This window comes from Bos grunniens, chromosome 5 (genome assembly GCF_055505025.1).
Source record: "Bos grunniens cultivar Pamir isolate PY7600 chromosome 5, Bosgru_T2T1.0, whole genome shotgun sequence".
In the NCBI taxonomy this organism is placed as follows: domain Eukaryota; kingdom Metazoa; phylum Chordata; class Mammalia; order Artiodactyla; family Bovidae; genus Bos; species Bos grunniens.
The window spans coordinates 43,657,346-43,673,734 of NC_141169.1; the positions used below are offsets into that span (position 1 = coordinate 43,657,346).

The 16,389-nt window shown below is 42.2% G+C and overlaps 1 protein-coding gene across 3 annotated transcripts in view; it reads left to right on the top strand.

Moving 5' to 3' along the window:
* The window catches only part of PTPRB (protein tyrosine phosphatase receptor type B), a 129,968-nt gene that overhangs the window by 11,845 nt on the left and 101,734 nt on the right, over window positions 1-16,389 (top strand). For all 3 annotated transcript variants that reach the window (XM_086399962.1, XM_086399958.1, XM_086399959.1), the window contains exon 3: window positions 165-415. In XM_086399962.1, the coding sequence (XP_086256088.1) occupies window positions 165-415 (251 nt within the window). The remainder of the gene's footprint in view (window positions 1-164; window positions 416-16,389) is intronic.

Sequence of the window (16,389 nt, forward strand, 5' to 3'; positions counted from 1 at the left end):
CAAATGAGTATGGTCACACTCAAACTATCTTCTATTTTTCCTGTAACTGAAATTTATCTACATGCCTATTGTTAAAGCGGTCTTTTTCTAAGAAAAACTGTTTTTATATGAAGACTGTATAGAACATGAGGGTAATTTTAGCACCTGTCCTTTCTTTACCTCAGCTGGCCCGGGAACTGAAGTCTCAGTAAGGAGCATTAGAAACACAGCTCCTCCCCAGACCCCCACTACTTTTAATGCACTTCCATATAGCCTGGGACACCTTATTAGAAATACCACCGAGGCCTTCACCAGAAGTACCCCGGAAAACTACAGCCAGAACAGCAGCCAGAGTCAGCACCTCAGTCTATGGATGGCTGGAATGACATCTTGGGTTCCCTGGACTACTCCACCCTTCTCCAGCACCACGGAAGAGGTAAGTGAGGAGAAAGGAGTGCATGGAGTGTGTCTTGGGAAGGCCTCAGAAAGCCCATTGCTTGAAAAGACTGGCTTTGCTGGAAATAATGCTACTTAAGTGGGTGATGAGGCACTCTGTGTCTTTGTTGTTAATTGTACATGAAGGCATTTTGCATAATGAGAAAATCTTGGAGGTAGAATTTAAATGGCTACACCTTTATAAGCTGAAGATAATTATAACTCCTGTAGACTGGCCACATTTCTGAACTGAAGTCAGGGTTCATAGTCTTACAAGAATTAAAATCAGGAAGTAAAAATTACAGTCAGTAATTTGCAGGTCCCCCTGCATATAGGTCACAATCATTTATGCTTATAAGGGAGGGGAGAGAGTCACAAAGCAATGCAAGATTCAGGAATCATTATAACAGATTTGTAAAGATGGACAAGGATAAGCTGAGTCATATAAAATTCTACATCGGCGTCCACAAGACAGGGAAAAGGCTGAGAAGCAGCCAGGACACGGCTGTAGAATCTGTTCACATAGCGTTTCTGTTTCAGGTGTTCACGCCTTTGGTTTTGCTTTCCATTCAGGGTTTTAGGCCATCATTTTAGACAATAGCTGTAATTAAAGCACATTTTAAAAGCTAAGGTTTCATTTGGCAGTATTTAGCTGTTTCATAATAAGCAATCTGAGGGCTTCCCAGGGAGTGCAACAGTAAAGAATCCACCTGCCAATGCAAGAGATGTAGAGACCGCTGGTTCAATCCCTGGGTTGGGAGGATTCTCTGCAGGAGGAAATGGCAACCCATTCCAGTATTCTTGGCTGGAAAATTCCATAGACAGAGGAGGCTGGCTGCCAATAGTCTGTGGCATTGCAAAGAGTCAGACGTGACTGAGTACATCCACACACACAAAAGCAACCCAAGTAATTTAAAGGAAGTAAAAGCTCAACTCTATGCATGTGACTTAACCATTTTAGTGCTCTGTTTTCTTTTGCATTGTGCAGAAATTAAAATTGCACATGACTCCTGGCTAGTGAACCCATACCTCATTATTGATTGCAAAACAAATAGAGCCAGTGCTATAAATCTGCCCTCCAACCTATTTCTTGCCTTGTCTCTGAAGAGTTCAGAAGGCCTCATGACTTTCCTGGACACTCTTTAATCAATTTAAAGCTCAATATTCACTATCAGCCTATTAGCAAAAATACCATTTCAAGAAATAACCCAAACTCTAAATTCAATTGAAATGTTAGCTTCTCCCTTCCATCACCCCACCAAGCTTGGTCTTGAAATAGGGGAAAATGGAATGTGTTCAAATTCTCTCACATCTCACCAGCTATATACCCACCTCTCCAAGCTTGATCTTCATGGTTTCAGATATATCTGGGCTTGGAAAGTGGGAAGGAAAGACAGGAAAAAGGAGCAGGAGAGCTGTTACTTAATGATGTCATCATGAACTGGCCCTGTGGTCTCCCTAAATCTCCAAGCCCTGAGCCCTTTCAACCACTGATGTCAGGGAGAGTTTCACCACTTGCTTGTGAAATTGAACACTTCTTGGTGGAGCACCTTCTCATTCTGGCTGAATGTACCTTGACTAAAACTGCATTCTAACACCAGTTTATAAGAGGATTCTTATAGCTGAGCTTAAATATTTATATTTACTTTTTTTTGTACTGATGTGTGTATTTTGTGTATAGGTTGCTGTTGTTCAGTCCCTAAGTCATGTCTGACTCTTCTGAGACCCCATGGACTGTGGCACTCCAGGCTTCCCTGTCCTTCTCCATCTCCCAGAGTTTATTCAAACTCATGTCCACTGAGTCCGTGATGCTATCTAACCATCTCTTCATCTGACACCCACTTCTTCTTTTGCCTTCAATCTTTCCTAGCATCCAATGAGTCAGCTCTTCACATCAGGTGGCCAAAGTATTGGAGCTTCAGCTTCAGCATCAGTCATTCCAATGAAGAATCAGGGTTGATTTCCTTTAGGATTGACTGGTTTGATCTCTTTGCAGTTCAAGGGACCCTCTAGAATCTTCTTCAGCACGACAGTTCGAAAACATCAATTCTTCAGTGGTTACCTTTCTTTATGGTCTAACTCTCACATCCATACATGACTACTGGAAAAACCATAGCTTTGACCATACGAATCTTTGTCAGTAAAGTGATGTCTTTGCTTTTTAATACACCGTCTAGTTTTGTCATAGCTTTCATTCCAAGGTACGGTGTCTTTCAATTTCATGGCTGCAGTCACTGTCCACAGTGATTTTGGAGCCCAAGAAAATAAAATCTGTCACTGCTTCCACTTTTTTCCCTTTCTATATGTCATGAAATGATGGGACCAGATGCCATGATGTTAGTTTTTTTAATGTTGAGTTTTAAGCCAGCTTTTCACTCTCCCCTTTCACCCTCATCAAGAGGCTCTGCGTGTGTGTGTGTGTGTGTGTGTGTGTGTGTGTGTGTATTGATATCAGTATATATGTACTAATTTTTATCAGTATATATATAGGCTTTTTCCAGTAGCCATGTATGGATGTGAGAGTTGGACTATAAAGAAAGCCGAGTGTCAAAGAACTGATGCTTTTGAACTATGGTGTTGGAGAAGACTCTTGAGAGTCCCTTGGACTGCAAGGAGATCAAACCAGTCAATCCTAAAGAAAATCAGTCCTGAATATTCATTGGAAGGACTGATGCTGAAACTGAAACTCCAATACTTTGGCCTCCTGATGTGAAGAACTGGCTCATTGGAAAAGACCCTGATTCTGGGAAAGATTGAAGGCAGGAGGAGAAGGGGACAACAGAGGATGATATGGTTGAATGGCATCGCCGACGCTATGGACATGAGTTTGAGTAAGCTCCGGGAGTTGGTGATGGACAGGGAAGCCTGGCGTGCTGCAGCCCATGGGGTCACAAAGAGTCAGACGTGACTGTGCGACTGAACTTACTCAGAACTTATAGGCTTCCCAGGTGGCTCAAATGGTAAAGAATCTGCCTGCAGTACAGGAGACGCAGGTTAGATCCCTGGGTCAGGAAGAACCCCTGATGAAGGGAAGGGCAACCTAATCCGGTATTCCTGCCTGGAGAATTTCATGGACAGAGGAGCTTAGAGAGCTAAGTTCATGGGGTTACAAACGAGTTAGACACAACTTAGTGGCTAGACAACAACAACAGCAAGCATATATGTATATATATAGAGAGAGACAGAGAGAGAGACAGAAAGATCAGTACCAAAAAAAACCACAAAACTGCATCAAATAAAAAGCATGCCAAATAAAAACTATAATCAATAGAAACATATCTGCCTGAACACTATAAGGCTGTATTTTAGCAAAAAAGAATATTGCCTCATTTTTGCCCAAGTTTTACCATTGTGAACAAACATATAGGAAGCTCTTAGATGTGGCTGGGCTCTACCGGGATGGATCAAGGACAGCCAGCTCTAGAGTTCGAGGAGCAGCCCAGTCCTGTGTTACAGACCTCATGTGGTCCAGCCCAGAGCTGGGTTTGCAGCCTTGGATTGTGATAAATACTCTGTTGGGTTTTTTTGTCTTTTGAGTTTTAATTTTTTCTAAGAGGAGATTCATGCTAAGGTTTATATGAGCTCCCAGATGAAGCATCAAGTGTCTGAAGTTTGTGTGAATCTTGTTCAATATGTTTCTATTATATATATATATATATATATATATATATATATATATATATATACACATAGAGAGAGAGAGAGAGACAATTTTATTCAGGGACTAATTATATACACATACATATTTTTTTCCTTTGTAATTTCTCCTGTTTTATCTCTTAATCACTCTTCAACTCCCCACCCTCATCCACCAAAAAAAAAAAAAAATGACAGTCCAGTGACTTTGGAAAATGTTCATGTATTCAACAAATAATAATATTTCTTGAGAACTTAACTAGTATCAAAACACAATGGTTAAGAACTCAGGCTTTGAAGTCAAAGGCCTGAATTCCTCTTGCTAGCTAGTGACCAGCTTCAGTTTCCTCATCTATTAAAATGAACCTCTACCTCTTAGGGCTGTTGTGAGGACTGGGAGAGACAAGGCCTATAAAATGCTTAACACAGTACCTGATCCTTAGTAAGCGCTTAAGAAGTAATAGCTGTGGTTGCTGTATTTACTGGGACTCAAAGGTGAATGACAGGTTGTTGCCCTGAAGAAACTCACCATCTGCTGAGGTGCTGAGGGGGATGGAGATTACTTGGGTTTGGGTGGAATACAAAAGAGAGGTTCTTGACCTTGTGGAGGTTTTAAGTAATGTCTTCTGGTGGACAGAATATCTGATTTGAGCTTCACAGAGTACAGGAATTAACCCAATAACAGGTGGGGAGGAGGGAGGGAGGGATGGACATGGAACAGCTGAGATGGGACAGGATGGAAAGTTGGACATAATTTCAACTTTCACCCAAGATTAGTATTTTAAAGAAACTTGGGGATTATTATTGCTTCAGTCCAATCATGGATTCCATACTAATTCATTGAGCATCTACTATCTGCCAGACTTTGGGGGGAGTATGAAACCAAAGATGGTGTTACAGAGGCACATAGAGAGCATGATGTAGTCAAAATCATTGAGCACAGGATCAGTACTCTGTTGTTGTTATTCAGTCGCTAAGTGACTCTTTGTGACCCCATGGACTGTAGCACACCAGACTTTCCTGCCCTTCACTATCTGCTGGAGCTTGCTCAGACTCATGTCCATCCTGAGTTGGTAATGTTAACTAACCATCTCATCCTCTGCTGCCCCCTAATGAATAAATGACTTAGACAGTATAAGAAAGTGAAAGTGAAGTAGCTTGTGTCCGACTCTTAGCGACTCCATGGACTGCAGCCCACCAGGCTCCTCCGTCCATGGGATTTTCCAGGCAAGAGTACTGGAGACAGTATAAGAGCTCTGTAATAATTTTCACATGTGTGGAAGTTGGATGTATATTGATGAACATCTCACATTTTTAAAGCAGTCTTCATCCAGAAACAGACACTAGTTCCTACTTGTTATTTTAATTAGTGACATGCTTAGATTATCTGTCATTCCTCTTGTTTCCATACATATGTAGCCACCAGGTAGCAGTTAGCACACTTGACCTGAAGGAGATCTAGCAAAGAAAGAACAAGAACTGAAATATGAGATTTTTTGCTTGGAAAGGCAATGACATCACTATAACTCCCATTTATGAAGTGACCATATGTTCTAGATCTACAAGCAAAGGACGAGTTGGGGTTAGAACACAGGACTGGGAATGGAGAGTAGGGTGTCACAGAAAACTTAAAATGAGAAAGTGGGATGTTTTTGTGTTTTTTCTTCCATCAAGAGTTCCTTTGAGTAATGAGGAAGGAAATATGAAGAGATGCTATACTATCTGCAATGAAGAGAGTCCAGGGGATAACAAGTAATAGCTAAAATTTGTGTGCCAGCAACTATGCTAAGCACTTCCATATATTCTGGGAGGTGGGTACTTGTATTTATTTTCCATCACTGTGTAACAAACAACCCCAAAATTTAGTAGATTAAAACAATGAGAGCTTACTATTTATCATGGTTTTGTTAGTTGGAGGGTGGGGTGGAGGCGTCCTTTGCTGGTTTCACCCAGGCTCACTCTTGCAGTTGCCTTCAGCATGGGGACTCAGATGACTTGGAAGCTTCACAGTAGCCTCTTCCATGGCTAGCATTTTGAACTAGCTGCATGCTTCGGAGAAGGCAATGGCACCCCACTCCAGTACTCTTGTCTGGAAAATCCCATGGATGGAGGAGCCAGGTGGGCTGCAGTCCATGGGGTCGCTAAGAGTCGGACACAACTGAGCGACTTCACTTTCACTTTTTACTTTCACGCATTGGAGAAGGAAATGGCAACCCATTCCAGTGTTCTTGCCTGGAGAATCCCAGGGACGGGGGAGCCTGGTAGGCTGTCGTCTATGGGGTCGCACAGAGTCGGACACAACTGAAGTGACTTAGCAGCAGCAGCAGCAGCGTGCTTGCTTCTCTACCTGGCCACTCAACCTCCATTAGATACCAGCTTCTTTACCGGATGGTTTTGGAAAGCTTTGCAAGAGAGGAAAGGTGGAAGCTACAAGCCTACTGAGGCCTAAGCTCTGTGACCACACATTACTTCTGCCACATTCAATCAGTCAATGGAATCCTGAGCCAGGCCAGACTGAGGAGGCGGATAGGTAGAAATCACTTCTTAATGGGAAAGAGCTGCAAAGTCTCCTTGAAAAGGGGCATACGTATTGGGTGAGATGAATCTGTGGTCATTAAACAATCTACCATAGTATTTATTGGGCTTCCCTGGTGGTTCAGATGGTAAAGCATCTGCCTGTAATGCGGGAGACCCGGGTTCAATCCCCAGGTTGGGAAGATCCCCTGGAGAAGGCAATGGCAAGCCATTTGATATTCTTTCCTGGAGAATTCTATGGACAGAAGGGCCTGCTGGGCTATGGTCTATGGGATTGCAGAGAGTCGGACATGACTGAGTGACTTCACTTTCACTTTTCACTCTCATGCATTGGAGAAGGAAATGGCAACCCACTCCAGTGTTCTTGCCTGGAGAATCCCAGGGACGGGGGAGCCTGGTGGGCTGCCATCTATGGGGTCCCACAGAGTTGGACATGACTGAAGTGACTTAGCAGCAGCAGCAGCAGCTTAAAGAGACAAGGACTCACCCAAGGTCACATGGTTAAATAGTAGCAGAGCAAAGAGGAGAGAAGACACACACACATACACTCCTGCCCATCTAGTCACCTTATTCTCTTGCATAGAGCTCCTATTTATGAAGATAAAGGCCAAGAAAGAAATGATCTGAAGCCCTACATCACTCACTGATGCTCCTGCAACTGCTACTGCTAAGTCACGTCAGTCATGTCTGACTCTGTGCGACCCCATAGATGGCAGCCCACCAGGCTCCTCCGTCCCTGGGATTCTCCAGGCAAGAACACTGGAGTGGGTTGCCATTTCCTTCTCCAGTGCATGAAAGTGGAAAGTGAAAGAGAAGTCGCTTAGTCGTGTCCAACTCCTAGCGACCCCATGGACTGCAGCCTACCAGGCTCCTCCATCCATGGGATTTTCCAGGCAAGAATACTGGAGTGGGGTGCCATTGCCTTCAAGCTGTCCTAAATTGGCTCTTTTCAGAGCAGATTTTTCCCTACCCTTGTCCTTTTCCTTCTCTTTCCTCACATCCTCTTATGTCAGTTTGGAGGACTATGAACCTGAGCCAGTACTTGGCTTCAAGACTCTCTTTCTCTCATCCTGGACATGAATTAAGGGAATCAACCTGTATTACGTGCCTACAGTATTTCCTGGAAAATAGTGTTCAATTAATATTAGCTATTGCTATTATTGTTACCATTACAGTATTATGTGATTGTGCGTATGTGTTTTTGTGTGTGTCTTTACAAGGAAAAAGTTGGTGGAATAAGAAGCTTGCCTATGGTATGAGTCAAGAAATATCTAGCTCAGTGGTACTCAAAGTATGGAGCCCAGATCCAGAACTCGATAGGCATGCAGTGACTATGGCCCTACCATAGACCAACTGAATCAGAATCTCTGAGTGTACGGCCCAGCGATCTTTGTTTTAACAAACCCTCCATGTGACTACATGGAGGTACTTTTAAATTCCAGAACAACTGATCTAGATAAATCTCATCCTTCATCCACAATATCTCTCTAGTGGACTCACTAAATGCCTTATTTTCCCACCATTGATGGCACTTTTGTGCGTGTGTTATGACGGGGTGAGAGGAAAGTGAAAGTAAAGTGTTAGTCGATCAGTTGTGTCCGACCCTTTGCGATCCTATGGACTGTAGCCCACCAGGCTCCTCTATAGGATTCTCCAGGCAACAGTACTGGAGTGGGTAGCCATTCCCTTCTCCAGGGGATCTTCCTGACCCAGGGATCAAACCCAACCCAGGGATTGAAACCGACCCAGGGATCGAACCTGGGTCTCCTGAATTGCAGGCAGATTCTTAACCATCTGAGCCACCTGGGAAGTCAGTGGGTGGGAGGGGATGGTGCCATAAAAGTTAAATAATCAAGTAGCAGAATTAATGCATCTAATTTCAGTCTTCTGCTGTAACTTAGCAAAGTGTACAGTCTTGAAGGAAGGGGGCCCAGGATGGATAAGTAGAACCTGAGAAGATACTGAACTGCTGCTGGACTCCAGGTTCTTTGTGTTCATTAAAAAAAAAAAAAGGCATTTCCAGGCACATGGTTCTATCGGGCATGCATGAGGCTCCATATTGGAACATTGGCTGGATTTCAGCCCCTGCACATACCTTCATCCAGGCACCCCTGTGTGCCACATCCACAGAGATATACTCTGTCCTTGTACACAAGCCCAGTTGTAGATCAGGCCAGAGGTGGGTGTCAGAGGTTCACCCTTCGTGTATTAGCCATTTCCTATGGGCAAGGAGAGACAGGTAGGAGTGGAGGTAGCAGGAAGTCAATCTTCTGGGGCCCTGAGCATGGGGTGCAGGCGGAAATTACATGTGCAGAAATGGCCTCCAAAGGAAGAGAAGACAGGCCACGGAATTGTGTGTCTCTTCAAACTCTGAGCAGAGTTCATTTATCATTTGAGTCATGGGCTCTCAAGAAAGGACTGATCTGGATCATCTCTCAGCCATGTGACCTTGGGGGAGATGGTTTGAAAAAGTGATAAAGAGCCAGGGCTTTCGTGTCAGAGAAACCTGGTTTAAATCCAAGTGGTATCAACTAGTAGTTGCTCAAGTCATACTTGCTTCCTCTTTAAAATAAGGATAATTAAGGTACTCTATCTGCCACATAAAACAGCTGTGAAGATTGCAATCTAATTAAGAAAAGTGCTTAGTGCATTGTCTATACACAGTATGTATTCAGTAATGTTGACTAATTTAGAAATTAACACTAGCTTCTTGTTTTTGTCTCATTTTTGCTACCCTGCCTATGTCACAGGGTTGTGGTAAGAACCAGATGAGCAAGCATTATCACGTGACAATGCTTTCAAAGGAATGAAGTATTGAACATGCATTAAAAATGTTACTGGCTGGTTCTACTAAACACCCATCAGTTTTGTTTGGAGACACACCCCCTTCTTCCCCTCACCGCCATCCTGCCCTGGCCAGGCCTGCAAGAGGGCCCACGTTTCCTCAGTTCATGAATAGCCATTGTGGTGCTGGTGCAGGTTTAATGGCTCTGTGCTTCCTTTCATTTGGCCCTCAGAGACATCACCGCCCAACATGAGTCTCCAAATAATTGAGGAGACAAATGCGAAAAAAAAAAAAAACCCCACCCCTAGCAAGTCTGGGGTCAACTCCTTTATCATGTTACATAAACACAGGGACGTCTCCCCACTGCCCACTGCTCTGTGGCCAGAACTAAAAATGGGACAGCATTCCCCCTTTCTGAGACAAACACCTAGAAGCAGAAGTGCAAACACAACAGTAAAAAGAAACATTCCAAACCATCCCCTAATGATTCCTTGGGATCAAGAGAAGATTTTTAGATTGTCTAGAGTGAATAGGATAAAAGATAAACAGATGATAAGACTGGTCATAGCACAAAGAGTTCATGCAAGGGGGTGCAATATTGCGGGAGGGATGTGTCCTTGACAACCTTAATTTATAATTGGCATCATTTAAGTCTAATTCTGACAAAGGGCTGTAGTTCTCTCAGATTGCCCACTAACGTGGACTATTATGTGCCAATAGCATATAAAATGCAACCCATAAAACAGAGCGTGTGCATTGACATGGGCTCTTTCACCTCCCAGTATTTGTCTAACATGGGTTCCCTTTGGCAGATGAGGTGGAGCCCAGGTGAGGGTTGATGCAGAGGGGAGAGAATGTAGCAAAGGAAGGAAAATGAGATTGAAGGAGAAGCCAGGATGTGCAAATTGAGATAGGAAGTCTGTGGCTCTCAGTCCTGGTCTTACACACATCAGAATCACCTAGGAAGCTTTTTTAAAGATACAGATTCCCAAATTCTCCCTCAGACCTATTGAATTAGAATTTACCAACATAGGACCTCAGCATCAGAGTGTAAAAATCTTCTCATGGATTCTAATGTGCAGTTATATTTGTGATCCATTGGGAAATAATTGAATAATTAATCTGTTAGAGAAAAAACACTGAACCCAAGAGAAGAGGAACAGTTCTGTTGACAAGATACCTATAACTTGAATCTAATCATAAGGAAGCATCAAACAATTGCAAATGGAGGGAAATACATACTATAGAGATAACTGACTTATATCATTCAATGAGGTCAATGTCATAAGGATGGTTTTAAAGACAGGAAATGTACCAGATTATGGAAGATTAAGAGACTTGACAACTAAATATAACACAGAATCCTGGGTGGGATCCTTGTTAGAGAAAAAAATAGCAACAACAAATGCCAAAAAGAATGCTTGAGTCAATTGGTGAAATTGAAATATGGATTATAGATTAAAGCATTATATCAATTTTGCATTTCTTAAATTTAATGTCTTTATTGATATTAAACAATTCATTCAGGAGATATGCAGTCTACTCTGAAATTGTGGCAGAATGTTAGAAAAAGATAAATGGGTCTTGGTAAGGATATGTCATAGCACTCACTCTTATAATTCTTACAGCTTACCCATAAGTTTGAAATTATTTTGAAACAAAAAAAGTTTAAAAAATAAAAGGAGTGATTTGCTTCAGGGCTTGTATAGGGCAGAATCCAAGGGATGCTCTTGAGTTAGGGGTAAACCAGTGGCTCAGACCTAAGAAGATCTGTCCATCTTCTTCAAGGACCAGGAGGAGAGAGGGTTGGGTGGGGGGAGAGGATAGCAAACATCATGAGAAATGATGATGAATTTGCAAGAAAGAACAGTAAATCCAGGGGTCAGAACTTGTGGGTGAGCCAGCTGATAAGTATGAAGATAAAGATGCTCTGGAAAAGACTGCTAAGTTCTTTAAATCTCTACAATTTACCCCAGTTACATACTGGTTTTATTCACATGGTTCACTCACAGGATAACAGCTTTGAAAACCAATTATTACGAAATATGGCAAAAAGTCACTGAAAGGGGAAACTATGAATTCTAGGGAATGTCTCTGAAGGGAAAATTTTCTTGATTCTTCCCACTCTTTTCGTGAGCTGGCAACAGAATCCTACCACTGCTAAATCCAGACGAGGTCACCACTGGGGTACTGTCTGGGAAGTATACAGGAGGTACCTGTTTTCTCATCAGAGCTCTTTTTAGCTGGATCTCAAGTAGACCTGGGTCGATGAGCACACACTGCCAATGCATCTTTATCAGGTGCTTGCCCTTCATCTGTATCTGTGAACATTTACACTTGCGCCTCTTTGCACGAGGCTGTAATTCCAGCCCAGGACGGCAGAGTTGAAGAGAGAATGCCACGATAGATGATTTGCTAAGAGTTTTGATCTTGGTGGTCTGAAACCAATGACCTCTGGATAATTCCAGAAGAATTAGATCTTTCGTGGAGTCAAAGGTTGCTTAGGCACTAGTTTATCTGAAGGTTTAGGTACTAGGTATTCTTGAATTCTATCATGCTGAGGGTTCCACAAACCTCAACAAAAGAGTCCGAAATGAATTACTTGGATGCAATCTCAAAAACGACAGAAAGATCTCTGTTCATTTCCAAGGCAAACCATTGAATATCACAGTAATCCTAGTCTATGCCCCTTGAAGGTGAAGTTGAAGGTGAAGTCGAACAGTTCTATGAAGACCTACAAGACCTTCTAGAATTAACACCCCAAAAAAGATGTCCTTTTCATACAGGAGACTGGAATGCAAAAGTAGGGAGTCAAGAAATACCTGGAGTAACAGGCAAATTTGGCCTTGGAGTACAGAATAAAGTGGGGCAAAGGCTAATACAGTTTTGCCAAGAGAATGCACTGATCATAGCAACTCTTCCAACAACACAAGAGAAAACTCTACACAGGAACATCACCAAAATCAGATTGATTATATTCTTTGCAGGCAAAGATGGAGAAGCTCTATACACTCAGCAAAAACAAGTCCAGGAGATGACTGTGGCTCAGATCATGAACTCCTTATTGCCAAATTCAGATTTAAATTGAAGGAAGTATGGAAAACAACTAGACCATTCAGGTATGACCTAAATCAAATCCCTTACAATTATACAGTGGAAGTGAGAAATAGATTCAAGGGACTAGATCTGAGAGACAAGGTGCCTGAATAACTATGGACAGAGCTTCGTGACATTGTACAGGAGGCAAGGATCAAGATCATTCCCAAGAAAAAGAAATGCTAAAGGGCAAAATGGTTATCTGAGGAGGCTTTACAAATAGCTGTGGAAAGAAGAGAAGCAAAAGGCAAAGGAGAAAAGAAAGATATACCCATTTGAATGCAGAGTTCCAAAGAACAGCAAGGAGAGATAAGAAAGCCTTCCTCAGTGATCAGTACAAAGAAATAGAGGAAAACAATAGAATGGGAAAGACTAGAGATCTCTTCAAGAAAATCAGAGACACCAAGGGAACATTTCATGCAAAGATGGGCACAATAAAGGACAGAAATGGTATGGACCTAACAGAAGCAGAAGATATTAAGAGGAGGTAGCAAGAATACACAAAAGAGCCATACAAAAAAGATCTTCATGACCCAGATAATCACAATGGTGTAATCACTCACCTAGAGCCAAACGTCATGGAATGCAAAGTCAAGTGGGCCTTAGGAAGCATCACTATGAACAAAACTAGTGGAGGTAATGAAATTCCAGTTGAGCTATTTCAAACTACCACACAATTGCACTCATCTCACACGCTAGTAATGTTCAGAATTCTCCAAGCCAGGCTCCAGCAATACGTGAACCATGAACTTCCAGATGCTCAAGCTTGTTTTAGAAAAGGCAGAAGAACCAGAAATAAAATTACCAACATCCAATGGATCATCAAAAAAGCAAGAGAGTTCCAGAAAAACATTTATTTCTGCTTTATTGACTATGCCAAAGCCTTTGACTGTGTGGCACAATAAACTGGAAAATTCTGAAAGAGATGGGAATACCAGACCACCTGACCTGCCTCTTGAGAAACTTGTATGCAGGACAGTTAGACCTGGACATGGAACAACAGACTGGTTCCAAATAGAAAAAGGAGTACGTCAAGGCTGTATGTTGTCACACTGCTTATTTAACTTATATGCAGATTATATCATGAGAAATGCTGGGCTGGAGGAAGCACAGGCTGGAATCAAGATTGCCAGGAGAAATATCAATAACCTCAGATATGCAGATGACACCACTCTTATAGCAGAAAGTGAAGAAGAACTAAAGAGCCTCTTGATGAAGGTGAAAGAGAGAGTGAAAAAGTTGGCTTAAAGCTCAACATTCAGAAAATGAAGATCATGGCATCCGGTCCCATCACTTCATGGCAAATAGATGGGGAAACATTGGAAACAGTGGCTGACTTTATTTTTCTGGGCTCCAAAAATTACTGCAGATGGTGATTGCAGCTATGAAATTAAAAGATCCTTGGAAGGAACATTATGACCAACCTAGACAGCATATTGAAAAGCAGAGATATTACTTTATCAACAAAGGTCCATCTAGTCAAGGCTATGGTTTTTCCAATGGTCATGTATGGATGTGAGAGTTGGACTATAAAGAAATCTGAGTGCCAAAGAATCAATGGTTTTGAACTGTGGTGTTAGAGAAGACTCTTGAGAGTCCCTTAGACTACAAGGAGATCCAACCAGTCCATCTTAAAAGAGATCAGTCCTGGGTGTTCATTGGAAGGACTGATGCTGAATCTGAAACTCCAATACTTTGGCCACCTGATGTGAAGAGCTGACTCATTTGAAAAGACCCTGATGCTGGAAAAGATTGAAGGCAGGAGGAGAAGGGGACGACAGGATGAGATAGCTGGATGGCATCATTGACTCAATGGACATGGGTTTGGGTGAACTCCGGGAGTTGGTGATGGACAGGGAGGTCTGGCGTGCTGCGGTTCATGGGGTCTCAAAGAGTTGGACATGACTGAGCAACTGAACTGAACTGAACTGAAAAGATGATGCTGTAAAAGTGCTGCATTCAATATGCCAGCAAATTTGGAAAACTCAGCAGTGGCCACAGGACTGGAAAAGATCAGTTTTCATTCCAATCCCAATGAAAGGCAATGCCAAAGAATGCTCAAACTACCGCACAATTGCCCTCATCTCACATGCTAGCAAAGTGATACTCAAAATTCTCCAAGCCAGGCTTCAACAGTATGTGAACCGTGAACTTCCAGATGTTCAAGCTGGATTTAGAAAAGGCAGAGGAACCAGAGATCAAATTGCCAGCATTTGTTGGATCATCGAAAAAGAAAGAGAGTTTCAGAAAAACATCTACTTCTGCTGTATTGACTATGCCAAACCCTTTGACTGTGTGGATCACAATAAACTGTGGAAAATTCTTCAAGAGATGGGAATACCAGACAACCTTGCCTGCCTTCTGAGAAATCTGTATGCAGGTCAGGAAGCAACAGTTAGAACTGGACATGGAACAACAGACTGGTTCCAAATTGGGAAAGGAGTATGTCAAGGCTGTATATTGTCACCCTGCTTATTTAACTTATATGCAGAGTACACCATGAGAAACACTGGGCTGGAAGAAGCATAAGCTGGAACCAAGATTGCCAGGAGAAATATCAATAACCTCAGATATGCAGATGACACCACCCTTATGGCAGAAAGTGAAGAGGAACTAAAAAGCCTCTTGATGAAGGTGAAAGAGCAGAGTGAAAAGCCTGGCTTAAAACTCAGCCTTCAAAAAATGAAGATCATGGCATCTGATCCCATCACTTCATAGCAAATAGATGGAGAAACAATGGAAATAGTGACAGACTTTGTTTTGGGGGGCTCCAAAATCACTGAAGATGGTGACTGCAACCAGGAAATCAAAAGACGCTTGCTCCTTGGAAGAAAAGTTATGACCAACCTAGACAGCATATTAAAAAGCAGAGACATTACTTTGCCAACAAAGGTCCAGTTAGTCAAGGCTATGGTTTTTCCAGTAGTCATGTATGGATATGAGAGTTGGACTATAAAGAAAGCTGAGCACCAAAGAATTAATGCTTTTGAACTGTGGTGTTGGAAAAGACTCTTGAGAGTCCTTTGGACTGCAAGGAGATCCAACCAGTCCATCCTAAGGAAATCAGCCCTGAATATTCATGGGAAGGACTGATGCTGAAGCTGAAACTCCAGTATTTTGGCCACCTGATGTGAAGAACTGACTCATTTTAAAAGACCCTGATGCTGGGAAAGAGTGAAGGCAGGAAGAGAAGGGGACGACAGAGGTGGAGATGGTTGGATGGCATCACCAACTCAATGGACATGAGTTTGAGTAAATTCTGGAAGTTGGTGATATACAGAGAGGCCTGGTGTGCTACAGTCCGTGGGATCACAAAGAGTTGGACACAACTGAGCAAATGAACTGAACTGAGGGTTCCACATCTGCATTGGAACAACTGAAGAATACAATTATTTAAAGATTCCCCAATACTTAGCTGTGTCCTTGTTGAGTGGTGAGGTATGAATATTTACTGTTAGCTAAATGAACAGTCATTGAGTCCTAGAACATGGGCATGGGAAGATAACAAAGAGCCAAGACTTCGTCCTTCAAGAGTTTTCTAATGTAGCTGATGGTTTTATCATTGTATTTTTGAAAAACATGGTAAGACCCTTTGATTTTTCACTATGGTCACTGTCAGCTCCAACATTCAGAGGACTCTAAGATGCCCTGTGTCTGCCTCATCCAATAGAGAAGGGTGGAATGGGAAAGCTATATGGAAGAGGTGGGCAGGATCGGGGCCCAGCAAGCCTCCATTTTTAAATTTTTTTAAATGAAAAGTCAAAATTCAGACTTTTTACCATGAAAAATCTATTTTTCTCAAAATTATCTGCTTATGCCATTAAAAAAAAAAATTAAGATCACACTATAAAAGCAAAAAAGGAATATGTGCTGACTAGAGTCCTCTGTTTACAACCTCCAGAGAATTCTTGGGAAATAATGTT